This window comes from Mustela nigripes, chromosome 14 (genome assembly GCF_022355385.1).
Source record: "Mustela nigripes isolate SB6536 chromosome 14, MUSNIG.SB6536, whole genome shotgun sequence".
In the NCBI taxonomy this organism is placed as follows: domain Eukaryota; kingdom Metazoa; phylum Chordata; class Mammalia; order Carnivora; family Mustelidae; genus Mustela; species Mustela nigripes.
The window spans coordinates 5228448-5251787 of record NC_081570.1 but is presented as its reverse complement, the minus strand read 5'-3'; the positions used below and the strand labels follow the sequence as shown (position 1 = coordinate 5251787).

At 49.1% G+C, this 23340-nt stretch overlaps 1 protein-coding gene across 2 annotated transcripts; it reads right to left on the bottom strand.

Moving 5' to 3' along the window:
• Window positions 1-6730: 6730 nt before the first annotated feature.
• PARK7 (Parkinsonism associated deglycase) lies at window positions 6731-23194 on the bottom strand. Of its 2 annotated transcripts, none has more exons than XM_059374759.1 (7): window positions 23109-23194; window positions 21982-22094; window positions 20485-20586; window positions 18292-18351; window positions 17399-17468; window positions 13967-14053; window positions 6731-7271 (listed from the first exon to the last, which is right to left on the bottom strand). In XM_059374759.1, the coding sequence occupies exons 2-7, from the start codon at window positions 22069-22071 to the stop codon at window positions 7111-7113; spliced, it is 570 nt and encodes a 189-aa protein (XP_059230742.1). In that variant the 5' UTR covers window positions 22072-22094; window positions 23109-23194; the 3' UTR covers window positions 6731-7110. The 2 variants fall into 2 exon arrangements, with proteins under 2 accessions (XP_059230742.1, XP_059230740.1); XM_059374757.1 differs by having other exon boundaries at window positions 23040-23138.
• Window positions 23195-23340: the final 146 nt, after the last annotated feature.

Sequence of the window (23340 nt, the reverse complement as noted above, 5' to 3'; positions counted from 1 at the left end):
GCCGAAATCAAGCCCAAATGTCTAAGCCACCCAGGTGTCCCATACATATCTGCATTTTCATCCAATCTTTGTATATAAGCTAGGTGACAATGAATATTTTTAAATAGAAAGACAGCTATGGAAGCAACCCACGTGTCCGCTGGTAGATGAATGGATAAAGAAGAGGTAGTATGTATATACAGTGGAATTATTACTCAGCTGTAAAAAAGAATGGAATCTTGCCATTTACAACAACACGGATGGATCCAGAGGGTATGATGCTGAGTCAGTCAGGGAAAGACAAATACCATATGATTTCACTGATAAGAGGAATTTAAGAAATAAAACAAACAGGGGCATCCGGCTGGCTCAGTCAATAGAACATGTGACTCTTGATCTTGGGATTGTGAGTTCAAGCCTTGCACTGGGCATGGAGCCTACTTAATTAAAAAAGAAAGAAAGAAAGAAAACAAAGAAAAAAAGAGACAAACCAAAAAACAGATTCTTGACTATGAGGAACAAACTGATGGTCACCAAAGGAAAGGTGGGGAAGTGGGTGGGGGAGGGGGGAAATACGTGAAGGGTATTAAGGAGTACACTGGTCGTGATGAGCACTGAGTAATGTATAGAATTGTTGGCTTGCTATATTGTGCACCTGGAAGTAATATAACACTGTATGTTAACATATTGGAATTATAATTTAGAAAAAAAGGTAGTTAATAACAAGCATGGTTGAGGACAGGGGGGAAGCAGCAAATTGGAGAACAACTTGGCCATATCCATCAAAATTAGCATGCCTGCTTTTTGACATAACAAAACTCTCTAAAAGTAGTCACACTTGTACAAAGATGTACACAAAAATTTGTCCTCTAAAATGTTTTCTTAAATATTGAATAACTGTTAAAAAAAACCCCACAAAAACAGCCAACTTAAAAATCCTTTAATATCACCAACAAAAAACCTAAAGAACCGGATTCAAAAATGGGCAAGAGACTAAACAGACATTTCTCCAAAGCAGACATACAGATGTCCAAGAAGCACATGAACAGGTGCTCAACAAACACATTGTTAGGGAAGTGTGAGTCAAAACCACAAAAAGCTATCACCTCACACACATTAGGATGGCTGCTGTCATTTTCTCTCAAAGCATACGTGTTGGGGAGGATGCAGAGACACTGTGACCCTTGTGCATCGTTGGTGGAAATGTAAAAATAGAACAGACACTGTGGAAAGCAACTTAGTGATCTCTCAAAAGATCAGGAATGGAATTACCATGTGATCCACCAATTCCATTTCCAGGTGTGTACCCAGAAGAATTGAAAGCAGCCTCTCCAAGAGACCTTGTACACCCATGTTTACAGTGGCACTATTCACAGTAGTCAAGATGTGGAAGCAGCCTGTGCATCCACAGACGCATAGATGAATAAAACACAGTCCGTCCACACAATGGAACATTACTAACCTTAAAAAAAGAAGGAAACTCTGCCACATGCTACAACATGGATAAAACTTGAGGACCTTGCATGCTGAATGACATAAGGCAGTCACACAAGGACAAACACTTTATCATTCCTAAACTCCTATGAGTTACCAAAAATAGTCGAATTCATAGAAACAGAAAATGGAGAGGGAGGGAAGTGGGGAGTTCAAGTTTAAGAGGGACAGAGTTTCAGTGTGGCAAGATAAGTTCTGGAGACAGAATTTTGCACAATAATGAATGTGCTTAATGCTACTCAACAGTATAGTTTTAAAGACTAAGGTGAGGGGATCCTGGCTGGTTCAGTCAGTGAAACATACAACTCTTAATCTCAGGGTTGACGGTTCAAGCCCCATGTTGGGTGTAGAGATTACTTAAAAAAATAAAATCCTTCAAAAAAAAAAAAAAAACGTGGGTGTGGCCAGGAAACACGAGATGCAGGACTTCCTTTGGTGTTCAAAGAATCATTTAAAAGATGGCTAAGATGACAAAGTTTATGTGATGATTTTAAATTTTGGTGATTTTAAAAATTGGGGGGAAAAATCCATCAGTAGAGGATCGGTTACCATACATCTGTGCCATTCAACCAGCACATAGACAAGGTTGACCTGGCAGGGGCAGATCTCTAAGACATCTGAAGTTAGAAAAAAATCGTATCTGCGAAACAATGTACCCAATAGGATCCCATTTTATTTATTCCAGAAAAAATTTTAAAACTCTAATGTGCCTATCCATGTGTATGTGCAACCTATTAGAATGTATGTGGGTGTGGGTGTGTATTATTAGACGTTGGGAAGTTCATAGAAACTGGACTGGAAGAGAGACCCCAAAGTGGGGCTTCCGGCCAAGGCTGGGGAAGCGAGGGCGGGAAGGTACACTTCTGAGCCCTACTTTGTGTGCTCACCTTTCATCTGAGTCTTTTCCAACGAGCAGGTATTGACGTATCCATATCCATTGTGTAATTAAAATTTTTTTTAGTGTTTTAAAACCCAGGTGGCACTGAACTAGATGCCTCACGGAATAATGACATAGTATTATCCACAGTCCGGAGGTAATTTGCTCTGCCCTCAGCATGCCGAGTGGCTGTCATTCTCGGATAAGGGACGTAGACGCATAACCAAGTATTAGAAAAGAGGGTGATCTCATTCTTGCTGGTGAACAGGCACGTTTTATTCCTGCATTGATCCGCCCCGTAAAGTAAATCCGAAGGGATGGTCTCTGGCTCTCAGCTTCGGTACCATCTTCCAGCTGCCTCTCAGCGGGTGAAGTCATCCTTCGCAAGGCTGCCGGCTTACAGCCCCTGCCACCCCCACCCCTGTCCCCAGGGCTGGTCATTCAGCGACAGGACTGGAGAGAATTGTGCTGTTTGTGAAACTGACCACACACCGTGCTGGGGCCCCGGGGCTCAGGGCAGGCAGGGCCCAAGGCCTCCACCCAATGGCCCGGCTGGAAGGACAGATCCTCCGAACACAGGAATTCAGGGCTGACACTGGCTGCATTCCATTCGGTTGTAAAAACAAAGCACCACTTTCTCTTCAGTCAGCTTGGTGAAATTGTCCTCCCTTTGAAAGAAGAAACCTCAGCCGAGCGAGTGTACTTTTTATGGCATACTCACCTTTGTTTAGCTTTAAAAAAAAAAAATACTCAAACAGAGACGTGGGTCCAGTGAGGCCCAGCGCCCTGATCCTGGTGGCTCTCTTACCAGGCAGCTTCCCAGAGTCTGTTGTCCCCAACCCAAGAGCTGCGTCTGTGTATGGTTTCTGCATTACCTGAAGTTTTGTTCTTGTCTTTGTTTCTGAAGACAAAGAACTTTTCATTCAAATTTTTTTTTTTAAAGACTTCTATTTGAATTTTTTTTTTTCAAAGTAATCTCTACCTCCAATGTGGGGGCCAAACTCACGACCCCAAGATCAGACTCACGCACTGCACTGACTGAGCCGGCCGCGTGCTCCTCTCATGTTATTTTTAAGCCAAGCAAGAGTTTCCAAGAGCAGGCTGAACTCAAAAACGGAATACTTTTCAAGAAAGAGAGGCCTCGAGGACATGGTCACACACAGAACTGAAAAAGCAAAAATAAAGCCATAGAGCCATGAGGCCCTGTGGGCAGACCTCATCAGGTTTGACGATCGTGGCCACTGGCCCAGGACTGGTTCGAGAACCTGGAACAGCCCCTTCAGGCTGCAGGAAGCAGAGAGGATGGTGGTGATGAAGACGATAGTGATGGTGGAAACGGTGAGCAGGTGAAGCCAGAGCTGGCACAGGGCGAAGGGCCAGCTCCAGAAGGACCCCACGCTAGGAGCGAACAGGGTGTGTCTGGGCCGATGCAAACAGGATTTCCTGCGGCCCCTTCCTGCACACCTCACCGCGGACCGATGACTGTGCAGGCAGGTGTGACTTAGGAAGGTCCCCTAAGGGCAAAGATAGGGAATTTCCTTAAAAGGAAAAGAAAAAAAAAAAAAAAAAGCCGAGATTATTCTGCAGGAAAATTTAATGTTCTCTTTATTCCTTAGGGAACCGACACCCTAGAACAGAGAACACATAAGCAGACTCTGAGATGAGACAGTCGGCCGCACTGAAAATAGTACATTTCATGTTTCGTAGCTTAAGAAAAGGTACTTCCTTTTTATTGCGGCCTTCGAGCCTTGTAGCAATCCTACACTGCACAGGACAGACAAGTTCTCGACCTCTCAAGAGACGAGGTTTTTTTTCTTTTTCACAATGGATGGCAACTCCAGCCTCGTTGTAAGGCTGTGCGCACTGAGGATTGGGTTGAAGGGGGCACAGCGAATCCCTCCGGCAGAACCGGTGCCCCCACAAGGGGCAGAAGGGGGGTGTGCGCAGCGCAATCCCCGCTGCGTAGCATGTGAAAGAAGTGGGTCACCTGGTCCACACCAGGCGCTCAAAAGCAGTCCTGTCTCCAGCCCCTGGGCGCCCGATGAAACCTTTCACATTAGTGTCCTAAATCACACCAGAAACACGGTCCCTGACCCCTCCTGAAGAGCAGTCTGGCCGTCACTTCCCTCGAGAGTTGCCATTCCTGCCCAGCGCTGGGCTGTGTCCCTCCAGGTCATTTTCTCCTTTCTCAGGACTGAGCTCTGCGCTGGAGCTTGATTCCTGGACCCGCCCTCCTCCCTCACCATCTGGGCCACATGGGCAGCCTGAGGGAGCTCCCAAAGCTGTGGCTAGTGTCCCTAAGGCTGAGTGGACAAAGTGGGGCCAAAGTCCCTCCAACTTTGACCTTCGGTGACCCCCAGGCCTAGGAGGGTTCTTCAGCCAGTCAAGCTGGACAGGCCACAGCCCTAACCTCCAAGCCCAGGTGCTTTCCAGTGCTCCCACGTGTGGCTTGCTCCCCGCCCCCCAGCTCCCTCGGAGGGCAGCCGGTGTGTTTAGCACCGAAAGCTGCAGCTAGAGGGTGGAAGCCGCTGCCTAGAGAGGGTGGAAGCCGCTGCCTGTCGACGTGTCTAAAGCCAGTGGTTCCTGACCCAGCCAGAGGGGCCCAAGGTGCAGGCAAGGTGGCCGCCCTCCCCAGTAACACCTGAGCTCGGATTCAGGATCCTCTCAGAAATGCTCCTGCATTGTCGGCCACTCTGGAACCACCTTTTCTGGCTGCCCTAAGTGCACAAAAATTCAAATGATCCCCCATTCTCGCTGGTTCTCTTCCTGTGGATCCTCTGAAATTCCAGGGGGCCTATTCAGAGCCGGGGCGGCTGGTAAAACCCAGGGAACTTCAGAGAGTTTACAAACGCTCACTGTTCTCCGGTCAGTAATTTGGGACTTTCTGGTTCCTCGTTCCTCAGTGAAAGTGTGTTTTACAGACACCCCGTTTGTCCATCTCATCTCCACAGCCACCCCGCCCACCCTCAACCACTTCCTCCGGCTCCAGACACAGAAGCTCCATCTGACCTTGTATTCAAGTCAGAGATGCGGCCAAGCGCCCAAGCGCGGCTCCTGCCACCCGTGCACGGGCACCCGACCGCGGCCTTCCGCCCCGATGCCGCAGAACTCCCACCCCTGGGCCTGCGGCGGCCCTTCTCGTTCGGGTCTTTGAGCCAAGTAAGACTGGCTTCCTCCCTGATGGCTTCTTCTCTTAAGTTCCAAGCCTTGGCTCCAGCTGCCTCCCCACCTTCACCTCCCTGAGTTCCCCCACAACCAGCCCCCTTGCTGTCCCTCCACACCCTGGGTGCTCCTGCCTCAGGCCCTTTGCACTTCCGGCTTTTCCTTCCTGGAATGCTACCAGACCTGCCTCATTCACACCCAAGTCCCAGGTTTCCAAGATCCCCCGGAGAGGCCTTCGCTAATCAGGTACAGTGACCCCATCACTGGTCCTTACCCTACTCTCCTCTCAGAATACTCTCAACCAACCTGTCACCCCAAGCAGTCTCTTTATAGCACCACAGTTTATTAGAAAGTGCAGTTACAGGTCTGCATTAAAAAAAAAAAAAGATCCGCCTTGCCTCCCAGTCCTGGGGTCAGCAAAGTGCAGCCTAAGGGCCAAATGCCCACAGCTGCCTGGTTTTGCAAATTTTGTTGGGACACAACCATGATTATTGCCTAACGTGTGCCTAGTCTGCCACTTTGGTGCTACAAGGCCCCCCGAGTAGCTGTGCCAGAGCCCTTACGGCCCTCTTGTTGAAAAGTTCCCAGCTGGCCTTGCTACAACGTTTGCTGCATTTGCTCTTTGCCAGAGGAGGTCAAGGGCAAAGGAATGGGAGCAAGAAGAAGGCGTATCCCGCGATGAGGTCGTTCAGCTAAGGGCTTTCCTCGGTAGCTTAGTGCCGTGTTCAGAAGACTTAACCCTGTTCCCCGCCTTTGGAGATGCAGCAGTCACTCAGCAGGAGGTGAAAAAGCGCAGGGGGCTGCGGGCTTCTGTGAACAACCAGGAGTCACTCTTGTTCAGGTCCCACGGGATCCCAGGCCAAGCACAGTTCCCAGCATTCCTGGCCAGGCTCTCCGCAGTGACAGGTCGGCTGCCAGCGGCTCCAGGCTCCCTGCCTGTCCTCTTGGCCGCTCAGCAGACAGAACGGCTGCGGCAGACACAGCAAAGGGCCCCGACTGGAGTCGCACGCACTGGTGGGTCTCACCCGGGTCCCGTGGGCAGGCATGGAGGGGGGTACCTGGCTGGTGGGCCCGGGCTGCGTGCACATCAGCCCCTCAGGTCTGTTAACTGAAGAAGTGAAAACAGGCTGGGCCAGCCTCGAGAGGTTTTCACTTCCATCTGAAGACCCTTTCTGCAGCAGAAAAAGGAACTGGTCAACAAAAATTCACTAGGACAGCTGCCTTCATCAGTGTTTTTAATAGCACATTAACAATACACAGTTGACAAATGGGAGAAAATCACAAGCTTCTTAGATCTTGGCTTTTCAACTTTTCCTCCTCGCTGTGTCCAGTGAGCTCTGCGCTCGGGTAGCCCAGCAGCTCCACCGACAGCTGACGGACGCAAGGGAGGCTGACCGTGACTTTGATTTCACACACACGACCGAGGGGAAAGCAGAGACAAGGTCACTATCGGTAGTTTGCTAAATGCCATGTACTCTGTCATCGAGGTTCAGGACCGTGGGGACCGGCGCAGGAATTGCCCATTTTGCTTCGAGCAAACACGCTGACAACGATTACCAATGGCCCATTTCCCTACTTCGTGATCAAAGATTTCTGCTCTAATCTTTAAGAACGAGCGGGGCCTTCACTTGGTCAGCCACGTCCTTGCCGTTCAGCGCCTCGACGATGGCGAGCGCGAACTCGAAGCTGGTTCCGGGCCCACGGCTCGTGAGGATCAGGCCGTCCCTCTCCACGCGGTTCTCGGAGTAGCTGTAATGACCTGCGAAGTCGAACGAGAAGCGGTTACACGGCAGCGGGCTCTGCGGGACAGCCGTGAGCACCGCTCTGCGAGCCCGCGCCGGTGCAGCGCAGGACTGCTCTCACGTCAACCCAACCGAGCCAGCCCCGGAGACGGTGCCGGGAGGCGGGCTGGGCTCCGGTGAGCACAGCGCGGACCCACCACGGCGGCTGCCCACGGCCAGGAGGCGAGGACACCCGGCCGCTGAGGGACACACCACAATTCACGCAGGGCAAACGCACCTGCGAAAGCCCTCGCGCGCGTGAGGCAGCGGGGGGGGGGGGGGGCAGGCACATCCGCGGGGCTCGAGGGTCCGCCCGGGCACCGGCACCGACCACCGGCGGAACGGCCAGCGCTGGGAGGGGCTTCCTCTGGACCCCCGCTCCTGCCTGAAGCCCGGTCCTCCTCGGCTGTCCTGTCCCCTCGGAGTCCATCAACTGGGAAGACGGACTCGTGTCGCAGGAGAGGGGGCCCCAAGTCCACACCACGCCTGGACTGTCACAAACCATCACCCCTCCCATGTGTTCTCCCAAGGGCCCCTTCATCTCTCCTGAAAATCAGTTCTTCTCTCCTGAGAGGCCCACCTTCCCTTGCCTTCTCTACAGACTGCCGGCCCCGCAGACGCCACGCCAGACTCCACGTCGGAGACCTCCTGCGGCGCACACTTCCTATCACGCAGGCGCCGTGTCACAGGCTACAGACTCCTGTCACGCAGACTCCTGTCACTCAGAGTCCCCCTCAGACTGCCTGTATCTCTCTCTCTCTCTCTCTCTCTCTCACACACACACACACACTGTGCTGTCTCAAAAACAAGCAAAACCTAGACCTGACACCCAGGGGCGGGATGAGGGAGATGAGTGGAGGGAGAAACCATATTCATTTCTCGGGGGCCCCTTCTGTGTTCCCCAACTAGCTTTCTGGAGGCAAATACAATAAACCAAGAATGTGCTTCTCCTGTATCTGAATTCAGGGAATGTGACATCTGGGCATATCACAGCCACAAACCTGGGCTTCCTCAGCATCAGCTCCCCAAGGCCATACCGTCCGCACAAGCAGTCACCAAACGTCCCTGTGCACAGACTAACCAGGCCCGAACTCCTCAGGAGCAGCAGTGCCCCCGCAACCTGGCCCCCCCAACCTGTCTCCACCGGGCTCCCACGGGCATTCCCCGGGCCCCTGCCTCCACTGCACAGAAAGCTCTTCCCACCTCCTCCCACCCCCCCGTCAGAGGAGGTACACGTGATCCCTCCCCAGATGGGGTCGCTCGGGTCACTACACCAGCACCTCCCAGGACGGACCTGGTACAAACAGTCTCCTTGTTTACTGCCTCTCTTCAAAAGGCTGGGCCGCCATCGGCCTCACGTGGCCTAGAACACTGATGGAACCCGGGGGTGCCCCCACGTTGTCAGGGGAACCTACGAACACGCGTGTTCTCTCCTCGCCGCATCTGCCCCTTCACACACAATCTGCGCGTCCCAGCCCTCCCCTTCGGCCGCCCTTCTCGCCACTCGCGGCTCAGCACCACAAAAGGTCACCCTTCCAAGTGCACATCAGAGCATATCTGGTTCTGCCCCCAGGAGAAGCCTCTGCCAACTTCCTCCAGCACCTAAAGGTGACTCTGTACTCCCCATCCTGGTGGGCACACCTCTGGGTCAGACCCACGCAGAGAATGGACTGGAAGGAACCAAAGGGGAAGACAGAGAAGAACTTGCCATCCTGGTGGGAGCTTATGGTGACTTGGGTGGGGACAGTGGGGACAGAGAAGAAATCAAAGTTTAAGAAACCTCAGAGACGACACGCAGGACCGAACGTGGGTGGCAGGGAGGACCCCCGCTGCCTGTCCTGGGCGACGGGGCTGCTGGCGGCGCCACACAGACACCACTCAGCTTCCGCTGCATTCTCGGGCCTTAGAAACCACACACTCATGTTCACGTCCTTTGCGAGTGATCAAGAACACCTAGCGCAGTTTATGTCCTATTATCCTTATTAGAAATCAAGTCACTCACGAAACTAACTGCCTACAGCACAGCACAAGTTTCCTAGTTATCCTACTAGAGAAGAAAAGATCTTCTCCAGTTTGAAGAGAAAAGGTTTTCATCTCTAACCTCACTTACTGATGGTCACACCGGGCCAAGGCAATGTCAGATGCTAAACCAGAACATTGGCTGGGTCGAATCTTCCGGAGCTCACAGATGAACTGCCGGCGGGTGATTTCTAAACGGCTCACCGAACAACCCCTTCGTGGGCAAATATTACAAACACAGCTTAGACTGGTTCAAGACCTTTCAAGGCTCCACAGCTCTTTCCAGTTTCCACCAGGACGAACCAACAGTCCGTACTGGCCAACTACCTCCACCTAGCGGCCATGACGGACAAGGACAACACGCACATGCCGGGACCAGCAAGCCCGAGCCCGTGTGTGCAGTTCAGCTGATGCGGATTTGGGAACTCTGCAAATGGACACCTCCGTTGCCACGAAGCATTAATTATTAACTTCTTTTTAACTTGAAGCAAGCCTTCCAAATCCCGAAGTCTCTTCAGAGGAAAGGCAACTGTACGTGAGGGGTCAGCACCGAACCGCAGCTTTTACTGGCGCACGTCTCACCTGCTTGGTCAGTGGCTCTGGGACAGCAGAGTAGTTGCCATCCACACCCAATGTCCCCAAAGCCCGAAATATTTACGCTCTGGCCCTTTAAGGAAAAAATCACTGGCCTCTGAGCGCAGCAGCTCTGGATTCAAATCCCAGGGCTGACACTCAGCAGTCAGCTGACTGCTCTGAGCCTCACCTTTTCCTTCTGTACATTGGGGAGGATGCCAGCCGCCCAGACCTGCTGTGGGAGTCCAGTCCCGCAGAGGTGCAGGACCGGGGGCGGTGTCATTATGACACACGGCGGCCCGGTGAGGACAGCCTGTTCGCTGCTGGCCTCCCAGCACCCGGCCCAGAGCTGGGCACTTACCAGCTCTCCCCTCCCCCGCGCGGGCTCGTGCCAGGCAACATTCTGCAGGCATTACACACAGTAAGTAACTCACGGGACCTGTCAACAGCCCTGCGAAGCAGGGGCCACCGGTATCCTCAGAGGACAGGTGAGAAACCAAGGCTCGGCGGGGGAAGGAGACCGCCCCCAGCAGGGAGCCGCGCCCACACCCCCTGGCCGGGGCCCAGCTCCTCCGGGCTCAGCTTCCAGACTGGGCCTCCTAGCACCACCGACAGGGAGGAACTGGAAAGGCTACTGAAGTCACAATTTCTTCATTTAAAAACGGAGAAACGGGAAGACTGTGTCAGTCTTCTCACTGGATTGCTTATCTGAGCAAAAATTTCACTCTTATCTACTGAGCACACCAGAGGAGACACCCAGGAGCTGATGAGAGCTCCACCTCTCGGAGCCTCTGAAGGGGCAGATGCTTCCAGCATTTTTCTCTTCACAGTAGGACTTACTGGATGAACTCAATACCTCGTAACTTAAACGTGTGTGGGAGCCTCACTGGGACAGAGGCGGGGCCTGAGTTCCAGCCTGACTCTGGGCAAGTCGCTGGGCCTCTCCGAGCCGGTTTCCTCATTTGTGAAGTCAGTACCTGCCTCGCTGGGCACCAGGGCCCGCGAGGCTCCATGGAGATAATGTCTGTGAATGTACTTTATAATCTCTAAGAGTAAACAATCTAATCTGCTTCTATTCCTAATCAACCTCAGAGTTCTTGAGGCATTACAAGAGAACAGACACAACAGATCACCTTCAGATAAAGGAAGAACAAGTGGCCTACTACTCGACCCTTCCCCCAATATGTCGTAAGGACTAAAGGAAGCCTGATTCCGATCTTCCCAACTCTCCCAAACCTCTCCTTTAGCTCCATGTAAATTCTTTTTTTTTTTTTTTTAAAGATTTTAGATTTGAGGATTTTATTTATTTAACAGTGAGAGAGAGCGCGAGAATGCGCTCAAGCATGAGCAGAGGGTTGGGCTAGAGGGAGAGGGAGAAGCAGACTCCCCACTGACCAGGGAGCCCAACATGGAACTTGATCCCCAGACCCTGGGAGCAAGACCTGAGCCAAAGGCAGACGCTTAACTGAGCCCCCCAGGCACCCTAAGTAAATTCTATTCCTACATTTAAAAATGCTCAGCAGCAAGACCCTTTAAAAAAAAAAAATCACTTTCCACATGGATGGTTTTATCAACAACTAAGTATCTTTCTAGCAACTAAAATAAAATTCTAAATTTTTAAGAATATACTACCTTGGATCAGATTTAAGAATATTCAGAACAGAGGCCCCTGGGTGGCTCAGTGGATTAAAGCCTCTGCCTTCAGCTCAGGTCATGATCTCAGGGTCCTGGGATCGAGCCCTGCATCGGGCTCTCTGCTCAGCAGGGACCCCGCTTCCTTTCCTCTCTCTCTGCCAGCATCTCTGCCTTCTTGTGATCTCTGTCAAATAAATAAAATCTTAAAGAAAAAAAAAGAATATTCAGAATGTCCAACAGCAAGAGTGAACCCTAACATGAATGATGGATTTGGACCGATAATGCTGCGTCAGGGCAGGTTCACAGACCCTAACTCAGAGACCGCTGGGGTGCGGGAGAGGAAGGCGAGGAAGACGGCGCACGCGCCCAGGCAGGAAGCGCGCGCGAACTCCGCACATCCTGCTTCATTTTGTTGTGCGCCTAACACTGCTCTGAAAAGCAAGGTCTGCTACTGATTAGAAAAGATATGGTGAAAATGCACAGCTCGACTTGGCTGTAAAGACCGCCAAAGCGATGCTACCTGCCCTCCTTTTTGTCTTAGTTCAGTATCAGCCTCCAGCAGGCCTGAGGCAGGGGAAACAAGGTAACCCCGACATCAGCTGCTAACGTTACCGTGTTGTCTTGCTGTTTGCTCAATGAAATGAGGTTGGTTGATGTTTCACCCAGAGCCAGCCGCTTCGCCTCCCTGCGGGCTGAGCGCCAGCCGAGCCACTTCTGGCTTCTAACTGGAAATTTCAGATGCTCTTGCAATTACCCACACAAGTGTGAGTTTTCTCTCTCTTTGCAAGTTCCCAGGTCTCTGCCTCTCTGCTACAGGCACTCCAGGGACAGATGGCAGAGGAAGATGCCACCTGACAACACAGTACGGGGCTGGTGTTCTGAAGCTCGTGCTGAGAGCGGCAGTGGTCACGGGGAAGGCTCCGTCAGTACGGACTCGTACCTCAGGTGCTTGGTCACCCTGCTTTGCTGGGGAGTCACACACCGCCTTCTAGTTAAAGAAATGCTTGAGAGATGACCCCTACCCCCCAGCGCTCAAAGGATACAATCTTAGGTTTAAAAAGCAAGCAGCAAAACAATTTATCTAGATCTCATTTGAGTAAAAACATTAAAATAGGGGCGCCTGGGTGGCTCAGTGGGTTAAAGCCTCTGCTTTCAGCTCAGGTCATGATCCCAGGGTCCTGGGATGGAGCCCCACATCGGGCTCTCTGCTCAGCAGGGAGCCTGCTTCCTCCTCTCTCTCTGTCTGCCTCTCTGCCTACTTGTGATCTCTGTCTGTCAAATAAATAAATCTTTAAAAAAAAAAAAACAAAAAACATTAAAACACAGGGGCACTTGGGTGGCTCAGTGGATTAAGCTGCTGCCTTTGGCTCAGGTCATGATCTCAGGGTCCTGGGATCGAACCCTGAATTGGGCTCTCCACTCTCTCTCGGCCTGCCTCTCTGCCTACTTGTGATCTCTCTCTCTCTCTCTCTGTCAAATAAATAAATAAATAAAAATCTAAAAAAACAAAAAAACAAAGAAATACCAAACCATTAAAATACAAAGGATAATATGTGCAGAGAAGTTCTAGAGTTGCACAGGGAACTTTCTAACAGAAGCTACTGCTGAAAAGCAGAAAGGGGGCAAGGAAGTAAGAAAAGGCATCTTTATGTTTTGACTTCATCACCCTTTTGTATTGTTTACACTCTACACCACGAATATAAATTGTTTTTTATAAAAATAAATTAATAAAAATTAGCTGTCTAGCTGTTATTTATAAAAGAAACGTGCCACCCAAGGGAGCACCTCGGTGGCCGAGTCAGCTGACTGACTCTTGGTTTCGGCTCAGGTCATGACCTCAGGGTCCTGGGATCGACCCCTCCACTGGGCCCCTACTCAGCGGGCAGTCTGCTTATTCCCCTCCTTCTGTCCCTCCTCCTTCCCCTCATGCTCTCTGTCTCTAAAAATAAACAAACAAATCTAAATGAACGAACAAAAAAAAAACCAAAACAATGTCACCCAAGGAAACAGACCCACCACCCAGGAAGAGAGCGATGTTCACTTTACTCTGGACTGCAGGTGAAAGGGCACTTTCTGAAATTGCTGTCAAGGTTTAAAGTTTACCCTCAGGCATCTGGCAAAGTGTTTAGTAGAGAATCCTAGTAAGCCTGGCATTTCATAACCATTCCCATCTAGGACAATCAGGCGTCTGGCTGGCCTTTGCGCAGCCCGCGTCCCCGTCAGGGCGCACACAGAGACAGGCACGCACCATCTCCGCCCCCCCCCCCCCCCGCTGGCTCCCTCTCTCTACCCTCCCTCTAGCTGGAATGCTTGAGAAGAAAGCTAAGAACAGCCCGCACCTCAACCCCCAGCCTCTCTGCACAGGGCTAACCCGGGCAGGAAACAGTGCTAAATGGCAGCTTTCTGGAAGGTCTTTCTAGACATTAAAATAGAAGGATATACTTACTTCCATTCATCATTTTGTCTTTAGCAAGTGGGTGTGTTGTAACTTTGCTTCCAAAACCGATTTCATGAGCCAAAAGAGCCGTAGGACCTAAAAAGAAGATTAACAGAAAGACTTAAGGGTGGACACAGGAAAACCAATGGTTTAAAAATTGCAACAGCAGCAGGAGTCTTCAAAACCAGGAGGCTCTTACCTAAAATATACTTATGATTCTGAAGTTAAACACTTTTTCATATGAGAGGTAAGTATGTTTGTAAGAAACCATCTGCTGAGCACATCTGGCAAGAGCATGAACCCAAGATACTTCAATACCCATCTAATCCAAACACACCGAGAAGCATCCAGATAAACGGCGTGTGGCCCCCTTCAAGGAACTGAGGCAGGGCTCCCAGGGGTCGGAGCAGGGGAGACCACCAAGGCTTCCTCTGAGCACATAAAAGGCAGCTGGTGCTCTCCCAACTGCTGGGCTTGACTGCGACCTCACAGACTAATTTTTTCTACTTGAAAATGAAAGATGAGCACTCATTCCTCCATCGACCCACCCGAACATCCCAGGTGGCAGGATTATTACAAGGAACAGGACATTGTCCAGCCCTGTGAAATGCCTGAAGTCTGAGAGAGAAGGACTCCAGCATTTCTTTATTAAAAACCACTTAAGGTCCTGCACAAATGTCCATTTCTGATCCTCTGAAACATGTAGTTGCTAACTGAGACTTTTATCCAAATGTATTCACTTTTGAAAGCGATCAATTTCATTGATAACCACAAGCATATTTCATAAGTAACAGTCCTCAAATAAGGACCAAAAGCAGAAATATCTTATAACTTTGTTACATTAAAACTTTAAAAACAGTAGTTATTCTAACTTTTTTTCTCCAAGCCCCATGCCACACCTAGAAAGACGTGCTTGGGGACAGCAGCGTAACCTTCAGAAGGGGCTGGGGTGCCGTGGCTAAGCCCAGAGGACTGAGCGCACGAGCTTCAGCTTCAGCCAATGCACGCACCTGCTCTCACTGACTTTTCATTTATCAACACAGTTCCAAGGAAAAGGGAGTTATAGACTCTACCTACCAGCTAGATCACAGCTGCTATTCCCAGGAAGATCAACAAATAATACTTAATTACATAAGCCTTCCGCCTGACATCAAGCCAAGTCCCAATTTCTATCTCCTAAATCAAAAGCGTCAAATAGATTTGATGTCTCTCTCCACCTTACTTTTATGCTACACACAGGACAGCCATGTATGGTGGCAAATTTTAAGTCTGTAAAGTCTAAATAATTGCCATTCAAATTTTACTTGAATGGACTCATCAATTACCCTGAATTCTTTCTAAGATTTTAAGAGATAAGAAATAACTCCCTATATGACCTTGTACTTGAAAGCAGACCCTGAGAGGTGACCGTACAGTGAGTCAGGGGTTTTCAGCTGCTCCCTTCAGCTGATAAAATCGCTGCCTCTGGTAACGTTAATAAACTCGTGTTTCGGTTGGATATAGGAATTCTGTGATGCCTCTCTCATCATGGTGAGCCCAAAATTACTGCTTTGGGGGTTTAAAAATCCTATTTGGAGAATTCGAGAAGAGATATTTACCTGCCATTACTTGAAACTCTGGCGAATGAAATGTTGCTGAGTCTGCAGCACAGACCCAGCCAGCGGAGAGCAGAGAGCAAGGCAGGCAGAAGCCCCTTGGGCCACAACACAGAAGCCAACAGTGCCACCGTGTGGTGACGTGTAGAGAGAACAGGTCACCCCACCCCCCCCCCCACCCCCATGTCCCGGAGTTGGTACCCAGAGCCAGGCATCTGAGGACTCCTGGGCCCGTCACCTCCAGGCTCCTTTCCCTGTCTCTTCATCAAGACAGTCTCCCTTCCAGTTTGTCTCAGTGACTCCATATTATCCCTCAATACCAGGGGCAAAGCGAACATTGTCTCAGTACAGTGGGCAGTTCCCAACTGCAACACTTCCGAATCTTATTTTTCACCACTCTTCCTATTTTGGGCCGCACCCAGAGGAGCAGTACAGAGCGTTCAGCAACACATACACAAGGCGAGAGCACTGCTTAGGGCTAACGTCGATTTAACTGATTACACGGCCTGAGCTCCTCAGCACGGCACTCAGGCTGCCTGAGCCCCCGACAGTGAGCCAGATTTGGCTAATGACTCTGCCACCTCAGTGACACAGAAGGACACTGACATGTGCTATTTACTTTCAGCAGTAAATAGCCCCAGACTTCCTTTCTCCCTTTGGTTAGAGAACCTAAGAATGAGGCTGTGGCCTCAGGGACTGCAGCGTCCTTCAGGGAGGAGAAAGCTCTGTGCCCGAGGGCAGGTCAAGGGGCTGGCGCTGACTGGAACCCGAGGACAGGCCCTGCCAGGGTGGTCATCTCTGTGGTCCTTAAACAGCCGGGTCTTTGGAACCCTGAGCTTTTACGTGGGTTACGTCAACCAGCAACTGCCACGTGTTAGAAATTAAAACTGGGAAACGTTTACAACACAACAATACTTGAGCATCCATGCCACGCCCAAATGATGGCATCGCCCCACTCTCCTGTCACTCCTCTGAGAATGGGAAGGAAAAGGGCAAAGAATGTCTTAATATCTGCTTCCACCTTATGACCCCCTTGAAAGAACTCCCGAGAATCTCTCCTGGAATTATGCAAAGTCCCCAGGATCCCGGGCTTGTAACTTCTTTAACCAGTCCCTCGTACTGACCAAAACATCGTGTCATTTTATCTAACTATCCATTCATTTATTTATTCTTTTGACAAAGACCTCATAAAGACCAATAACGAAGGCGGCACTGGCCAAAGTTATACGGAAAAAATGCAGATGGCAGAGTGCCAGGACACTGGAGCACTGAGACTGGATTTTACAGTGGAATCAGAAAACCAAATATTACCAAGTTTCTAAGATGTGGGGACATCTATGAAGGACCAACAACCTCCTAAACTACGTGACAGATAACACGGTGCCTAAGATCTAAACTTGAACATGGAGGATCAGGCAGAAAGCACCCCGAGGCCTTGAATCCACAGGGCAAGCACAGGACAGCGCTGTTATGTTTATGTCTGACCGATTCTTGCTGACTGGGTGCTGGCAGACATACTTCCTGGCACAGAGATCTGCTGTAACAAGCTGTTTACTGAATTCCAGAGGGCATTATTTTCCTCAGAGGTCAACCAAACACGGAAACCATTAAGTTTCACGGAACATAGACCAAAAGCACAGAGAGGCAGAAAAGAGAACAACTGTACTCATTTCTGAAGTGACACCAACTTCATGCCACCCAAACTAAATAGGCCAGTACGGATGCCCTTCATGCTCTGTGAAGGGCGAGTATGTGGAACAAAATCTTCTGATTCAAGACTACCTGTCATGTATTTTTGAAGAAAACCCAACAACTCATTTTACCACAGGACGGGTCTGCACGTTACCTGCACAGATGGCAGCGATGAGGCCCTTCCTTTTTTCTTGTTCCTTCAGTATCTCCTTCACAGCAGGAGACTGTTCAAGGAAAGCCCAAACACATCAAGTTATCATGAAGCCACAAGTTCAATCTCCAGCTGGAAACCCTGGGAGAATCTGCTTTTAGTTGAAACTGCAAGATCTTCAATCTATCTTCTAACATTTCTAAATCATTAATAGAAAAATTACCAAGTTCACGCCGTCTCTACATTGTTAGACCTAAGCAAGGCGTCTGATAGAAGGGAAGGGCATCCTTTTTAAAAAGATGTTTAAAGATGAGATGAGAAAAGTAACTTCCCTTGGGCAAACTGACCCTTGCCATTTTGTGCTCCTGGGACAGAGAAGGAAAAGGAAGGGTGTGTGGCGTTTTGGGTGTTTCTGGACGGCCGAGTAAGGAACAGGGTCCAGCAGAGTCTCCACGTCAGATCCGACCTGCTCTGTAGGCTTCTGTCGGCCGCGCCCCTCCCTTCTCTCCCGCTATTCCGGCAGGCTGGCTCCGCGCAGAGCACCTCGGTGAAGAAGCAGGGGCCTGTGCTGAAGCCATCTTTCACCCCCCACTGGCAGTTCACTCCCCTGCAGCTCCCGGGCCCCAGCCCCTTTATGCTTAAACCTTCATGACACACAAAATTAGATTCATTCTTCTACTGCAGACACAGAATCTGTTCACAGAGGACTGTTCCACCAATTTCGTTTACTCATGTGATAAATGTTAGTAGAGATGTTTCCTTAATTAAGCCAGAACACCATTCTGTTCATTTTACCTGCTCCTACTTTATTCCCAGTCTCCTTCCTGAAATACTTTAGCAACAAAACCAACAGAACCCAGGCAGATGCTGAAATAATTCCTCTATGTGGTTTTTACCTCAGATAAATTCTGCGCACCCAGATTGCCTCCCGGCAGAACGACTACGTCATAAGGTCCCTGTAGTTAAGAAGAAAAAAAATGGTAAAACATTTCATCTGAAATGCGCACTACAGTGATAGCTCAACAACACTTCCCGGTTGTAAATGTGGGTCTGAGCAAAACACTGTTCACAGAAGAGCAGTTACATAAAGGAAGGTCTTTCTCCACAGTGCAGTGTTGTCGTAACTAGTGAAAACTCTAAACACAGTTACCACAAAAGGATGTCCGTGTTGCAGAATTACAGGTGTAACATGATCTCATTCTTGTAGAAGGAAAAAAAAGGGGTGTCTGGCTGGCTCAGTCTGTGGAGCACGTGACTCCTATTCTCTGGGGCTGTGAGTCTGCATGCCACGTTGGATGCAGAGCTTACTTTAAAACATTTTTTTTTTTAAGCATGTAGTCCCAACATACATGGGATACACAGGTATGGTCTGCAGACACCCACAGACCAAACAGGCAGCCCAGCTGCTACTGGGGTGTGGAGCAGGATGGTGGCAAGGGGACAGTGAGAAAGGGACATTTCAACACTTGGGACTTTTTGTAGGTCCATGCTGTATAAGAGTTACTTTTTTAATAAGAATGTACAGTCATAAAAATAATGAAAAGAAAACAAATTTTAAGTGAAAGGCACAGAAAAAAGCTTCCACCTCTGTGAAAAGTGATACATGGGGCGGGGCACAACGGCAGTGTTTTCGTGGTCCAAGCACCCAACAGCCCAGAGATCTACCGAGTCCACACTTGCTGAATTTATGATACGGAAATTGGTTTAAAATACTTTAAAGATGTGAAAAGAGTTTTAAAAATTTAGTCATTCAGCAGATCACCAAGTGACAACTTAGTACATACTTAGGGTAACACATATTGCTTAGAATTGCTCTTGAAGACAGGGAACATTCTACTGTTGCTTTAAAACCAAGCAAAACTACCAACTGAACAGAAAGTATGTTCAGTACAGAACTTCTTTCACTCCTTTTAGAATCTGAATAAACAGATACAAAAGGTGACCACTATTCTAAGACACCCAGACACAAGCTGAAACAGAACAGTTAACAGGGAGTACCTACCTCTAGTCAGCCACTTTGAACATGTTCTTTAGAACCTCTCAACACCTTCTATATATATACCAATATTCCCATCCTCTACAATCTGGCATTGAAATATGTGAACTTATCAGATAGGAATAAACCATTCTCTGAGTGAGGAGAGCCGAGCACAGGAATCACACTCTGGGCTTCTTGGCAGGGCACGAATGGCCATCGACGAGCTGCCTCTGCCGGTTTTCCTGCCACGTAGATGCTCCATAAGCATATGGCCCACAGCCCTATCACATGGCCATTAAGCAGTGAACCACAAGGAAGGGTGGGCTAAAGCGCCTGTGCATGTTTGGGTGGCCTTGCTTCTGAGAAAAGGGACCTTAGCTCTTCAAAGATTCCCAAGTGTTAGCTGTCGATAAAGTCTCACAATTTCACGAGAATTCTTACTCCTCCCTTAATCACACCACTAATCAACTATGAGCTGTCCCACGTAAAATGGATCACACGGCTATGTCCGTGTCACTGAAAATGGAAAGGCAAAAAGCAGCTTTTGAATAAATAAGAAACAGGAAATGTGGCAGGTGACTCCTTGTATCAGGTGATGAATCAGGATGTATCAGGAGGCAAAGCGGCCTTCGAGGCCAGAGGAACACTGATGACAGTGTACCACTCACTCACTGAGCACAGGCAGCATGGAACTGCCAACTTCCGTGGATACAGAGCGAAAAACGGCAGAGTCCTCGACTTCCCAGGGCTTATCACAGTGGGGAAGACATCCAACCAAAGTAACTTTTTAATTTTTTTTTTTTTTTTAATTTATTTAGTCAGAGAGAGAGAGAGCGAGAGCGAGCACAGGCAGACAGAGTGGCAGGCAGAGTCAGAGGGAGAAGCAGGCTCCCCGTGGAGCAAGGAGCCCGATGTGGGACTCGATCCCAGGACGCCGGGATCATGACCTGAGCCGAAGGCAGCTGCTTAACCAACTGAGCCACCCAGGCGTCCCCCAAAGTAACTTTTTAAAAATAAGTCAGTGCTAACAGCCTGAGATGTAATCAAAAGACATATGAAGAACCCGATAAGGAAGGCACAGGAGGAGTAACATCAGGTATGGAGAACAAACCTCTTTTTTTGCTTCTTCCAGGCTGGCATCAGGACAAATGACGACGTCTCGGCTACACTGTACCGGGTCTGTCCCAGACAGACCCGCGATGGTGACTTTAATCTAAGAGAAAGAGGACATCAAATAAAACATTCAAACATAAATTTAGAGTAACATTTTCATAGCTGCTGTTTTAAAATAACTTGGCAGGAAATACTGCAACAAAACCATGCTGACTTTAAGCTAGTAAGTTAGCTAACTATAATAACTAGGTCTCTCTCCATTTGCCTGAGACAGTCTTGATTTACAGATGCTGTCCTGGTACCCTGTCTGGTTAGTGTCCTTTCTCCCACAACTGTTCTGCTTTGGGCGATCATCATGTTAATAATCCATCTTACAAAGATGTTGTTACAAAGATTACAATTACAAAGATTAAAATTACCAAAAAAACAATTACAAAGATATTGTTGCTATTTAAATACCACAGTGTTTCCTAAAGATAGACAAGTTAAAATAATGAAATATTACTTTAGCTTGCAAAAATTTATGAAGCTAATAAAACCAAGAGCTGGTACTGGGAAAATGAGAATTTCCCTATACTGCTGGTGGGCCCACATGTTGGTACTTTGGGGAACCATGTGGCAAAATCTGGTAAAGCCACCTGTGGGCTGTTCTTTGGCCAAGCAATTCCACTTTCAGGAATAAAATCAGGAAAAACTTCCACACATTTGCATAAGGAAACCTGTACAAGACTATTAAAGTATTATAATGTCCTGAAGCAGCATAACAGAAGAATGGGTAGACTGGCGCATATTCCTAGAACATAAAAATAAGCAGCAATTTTAAATAAACAAACCGGATCTGGATGTGTCTTCATTCATGAGAACCAGAAAAATGAAGGGTTAACAGACTTTGGGGTCAGACTGCTAGGATCGAAGTACTGGCTCTTATCCTCACTAAGTCTACAACATGGACACCTTAGCTAGTCTCTCTGTGCCTCGGTTTCTTCAACTGTATGAAGAGGATGGCAGTAACTCACAGGGTTGTTACAGGGCTTAATCAAGTTTATTAAGTGCTTAGAATGACACCTAACATCAGTAAATGCTATTTAAGTGCTCACTATGGATATATATATAGAAAGAGACAGACAGACACATGCAAAATGCAAATGCAGTCTAACGCTATTCTGAAGACATGCATGGGATGGATACACATCAATGAGCAGACAGTTATCTCTGGGGCCAGAAGGGGAATAATACCAGGGAAATATACAAAGAGGGCTGGGCAACGCTTTATTTCTTTAATGCACCTGTTCCTCAAGAAGTGGGTCTATGAGAAATATGGCAAAATGTTAACAAGCATTAAATGTGGACAGAGAAGAAGCAGGTCATTACTACGCACTCTATTTTTGTGTGTTTGAAATATCTTATGAGGTATACTGAGTATTACTTATTAAGAAGGACTTCAAAACCCAGAAAGTTGAAAAGGGGGGAGGGTAGACAACGCTGGGGGACTTACTCCAGCTCGCCTCATGACGTCTACGGGGATGACTGTCTCCATCTCCTCTGCTCCTTTGGCCAGGATGACCAGAGCTCTTTTCGAAGCCATTCTTATGTTGTATTTTTAAAAGACTTAATTAAAAGAAGAAGAAGAATTTCAAAAATCTTGGCAGTGCAACCCTAAAATAGTCCGAAAGTTCAGGTTTTGGTACATTTTTTAAGCAAAGTGACTAAGTGCCTCCTAGGGAAAAGGTGCTGATAAACAGAATGTAAAGTAGCACTTTAGGGTAATACTGATTTACACAGAACTTCCACTGCTGTACTTTTGGAGATGCAAACACAGCAAGGTTGCTAACACATGTTAGCACTGTTCGGATTCTCTTTTACCATTTTTTTAAAACCCAGTATACAATGACTTCTTGCAACCAAAATTTTCTAAAACACAAATACATGGGTCTTGCATTTCACACAATGCGGGGAGAAAGCCTTATTTTTGGAAATACTATTTCAGAGAAACGACTAAACTTAATTTCACGGGCAAAAAGCTACAGACACAGTCTTCAGCAATTAGCCGGTGAGATTTTTGGAGGGGATTTTCTTTTAAGTTCCAATAAGTGCACTAAGAATTTCTGGAAAGTTAACAGTGCTAAATATTTCACATTTTTTTAAAATGACGTAGAAAGATGGGAATTCCCCCCACTAGACTCAACCTAACTGGACCCGCTCTTCGCACTTGGCTCTTTTGCTGCAAACGGCAGCTGCCAAGCGGGGGTCGGAGCCGTTTTTAGCCTGTGCTTCCTGTGGAGTCTGCGGTCCACGCAGCACCGGCGCTCATGAAAGCACTTCAGCCAACACAGCGTCGACCCGCGGCTGCCGACCAGGAGGCCCTGCACACGACCCGCAGAATACGAGGCCGTCCCGTCCGCTCCTGCCCGAAGGCCGCCCGCCCTGCAGGCGCGGCGGGACCCCGTTCTCCGCCGTCCCCTTCCGAAGCCCGCGCCGGCTTCGTGACCCCTCGCCGCCCGCAGCGCGCCCCAACCCCCAACCCGAACCTCGACCCTGCCCACACTCCCGAACCTCGACCCCTTCCGCAGCAGTTCCCCGCCAGGGACGACCAAACCACAAGCGGACTAAACGCTCACGCACACGAGCACGTACGCACGTCGTCCGAGCACGTACGCACGTCGTCCGAACTCGAACCCTCAGACGCGCACTGCGCAGACGCACGCCGCCAGGCTTCTCGTTCTGCCCCGCCCCTCGGTCCTGCGCAGACGTTTGCCGCGCTGACCCCTCCGTGGTCTCCTCTCGCCACCCCGCCCCGGCCCTGCACTGCGCAGACGCACGCCCCCTCGGCTTATTCGGGCCGTCCTCCCCAGTA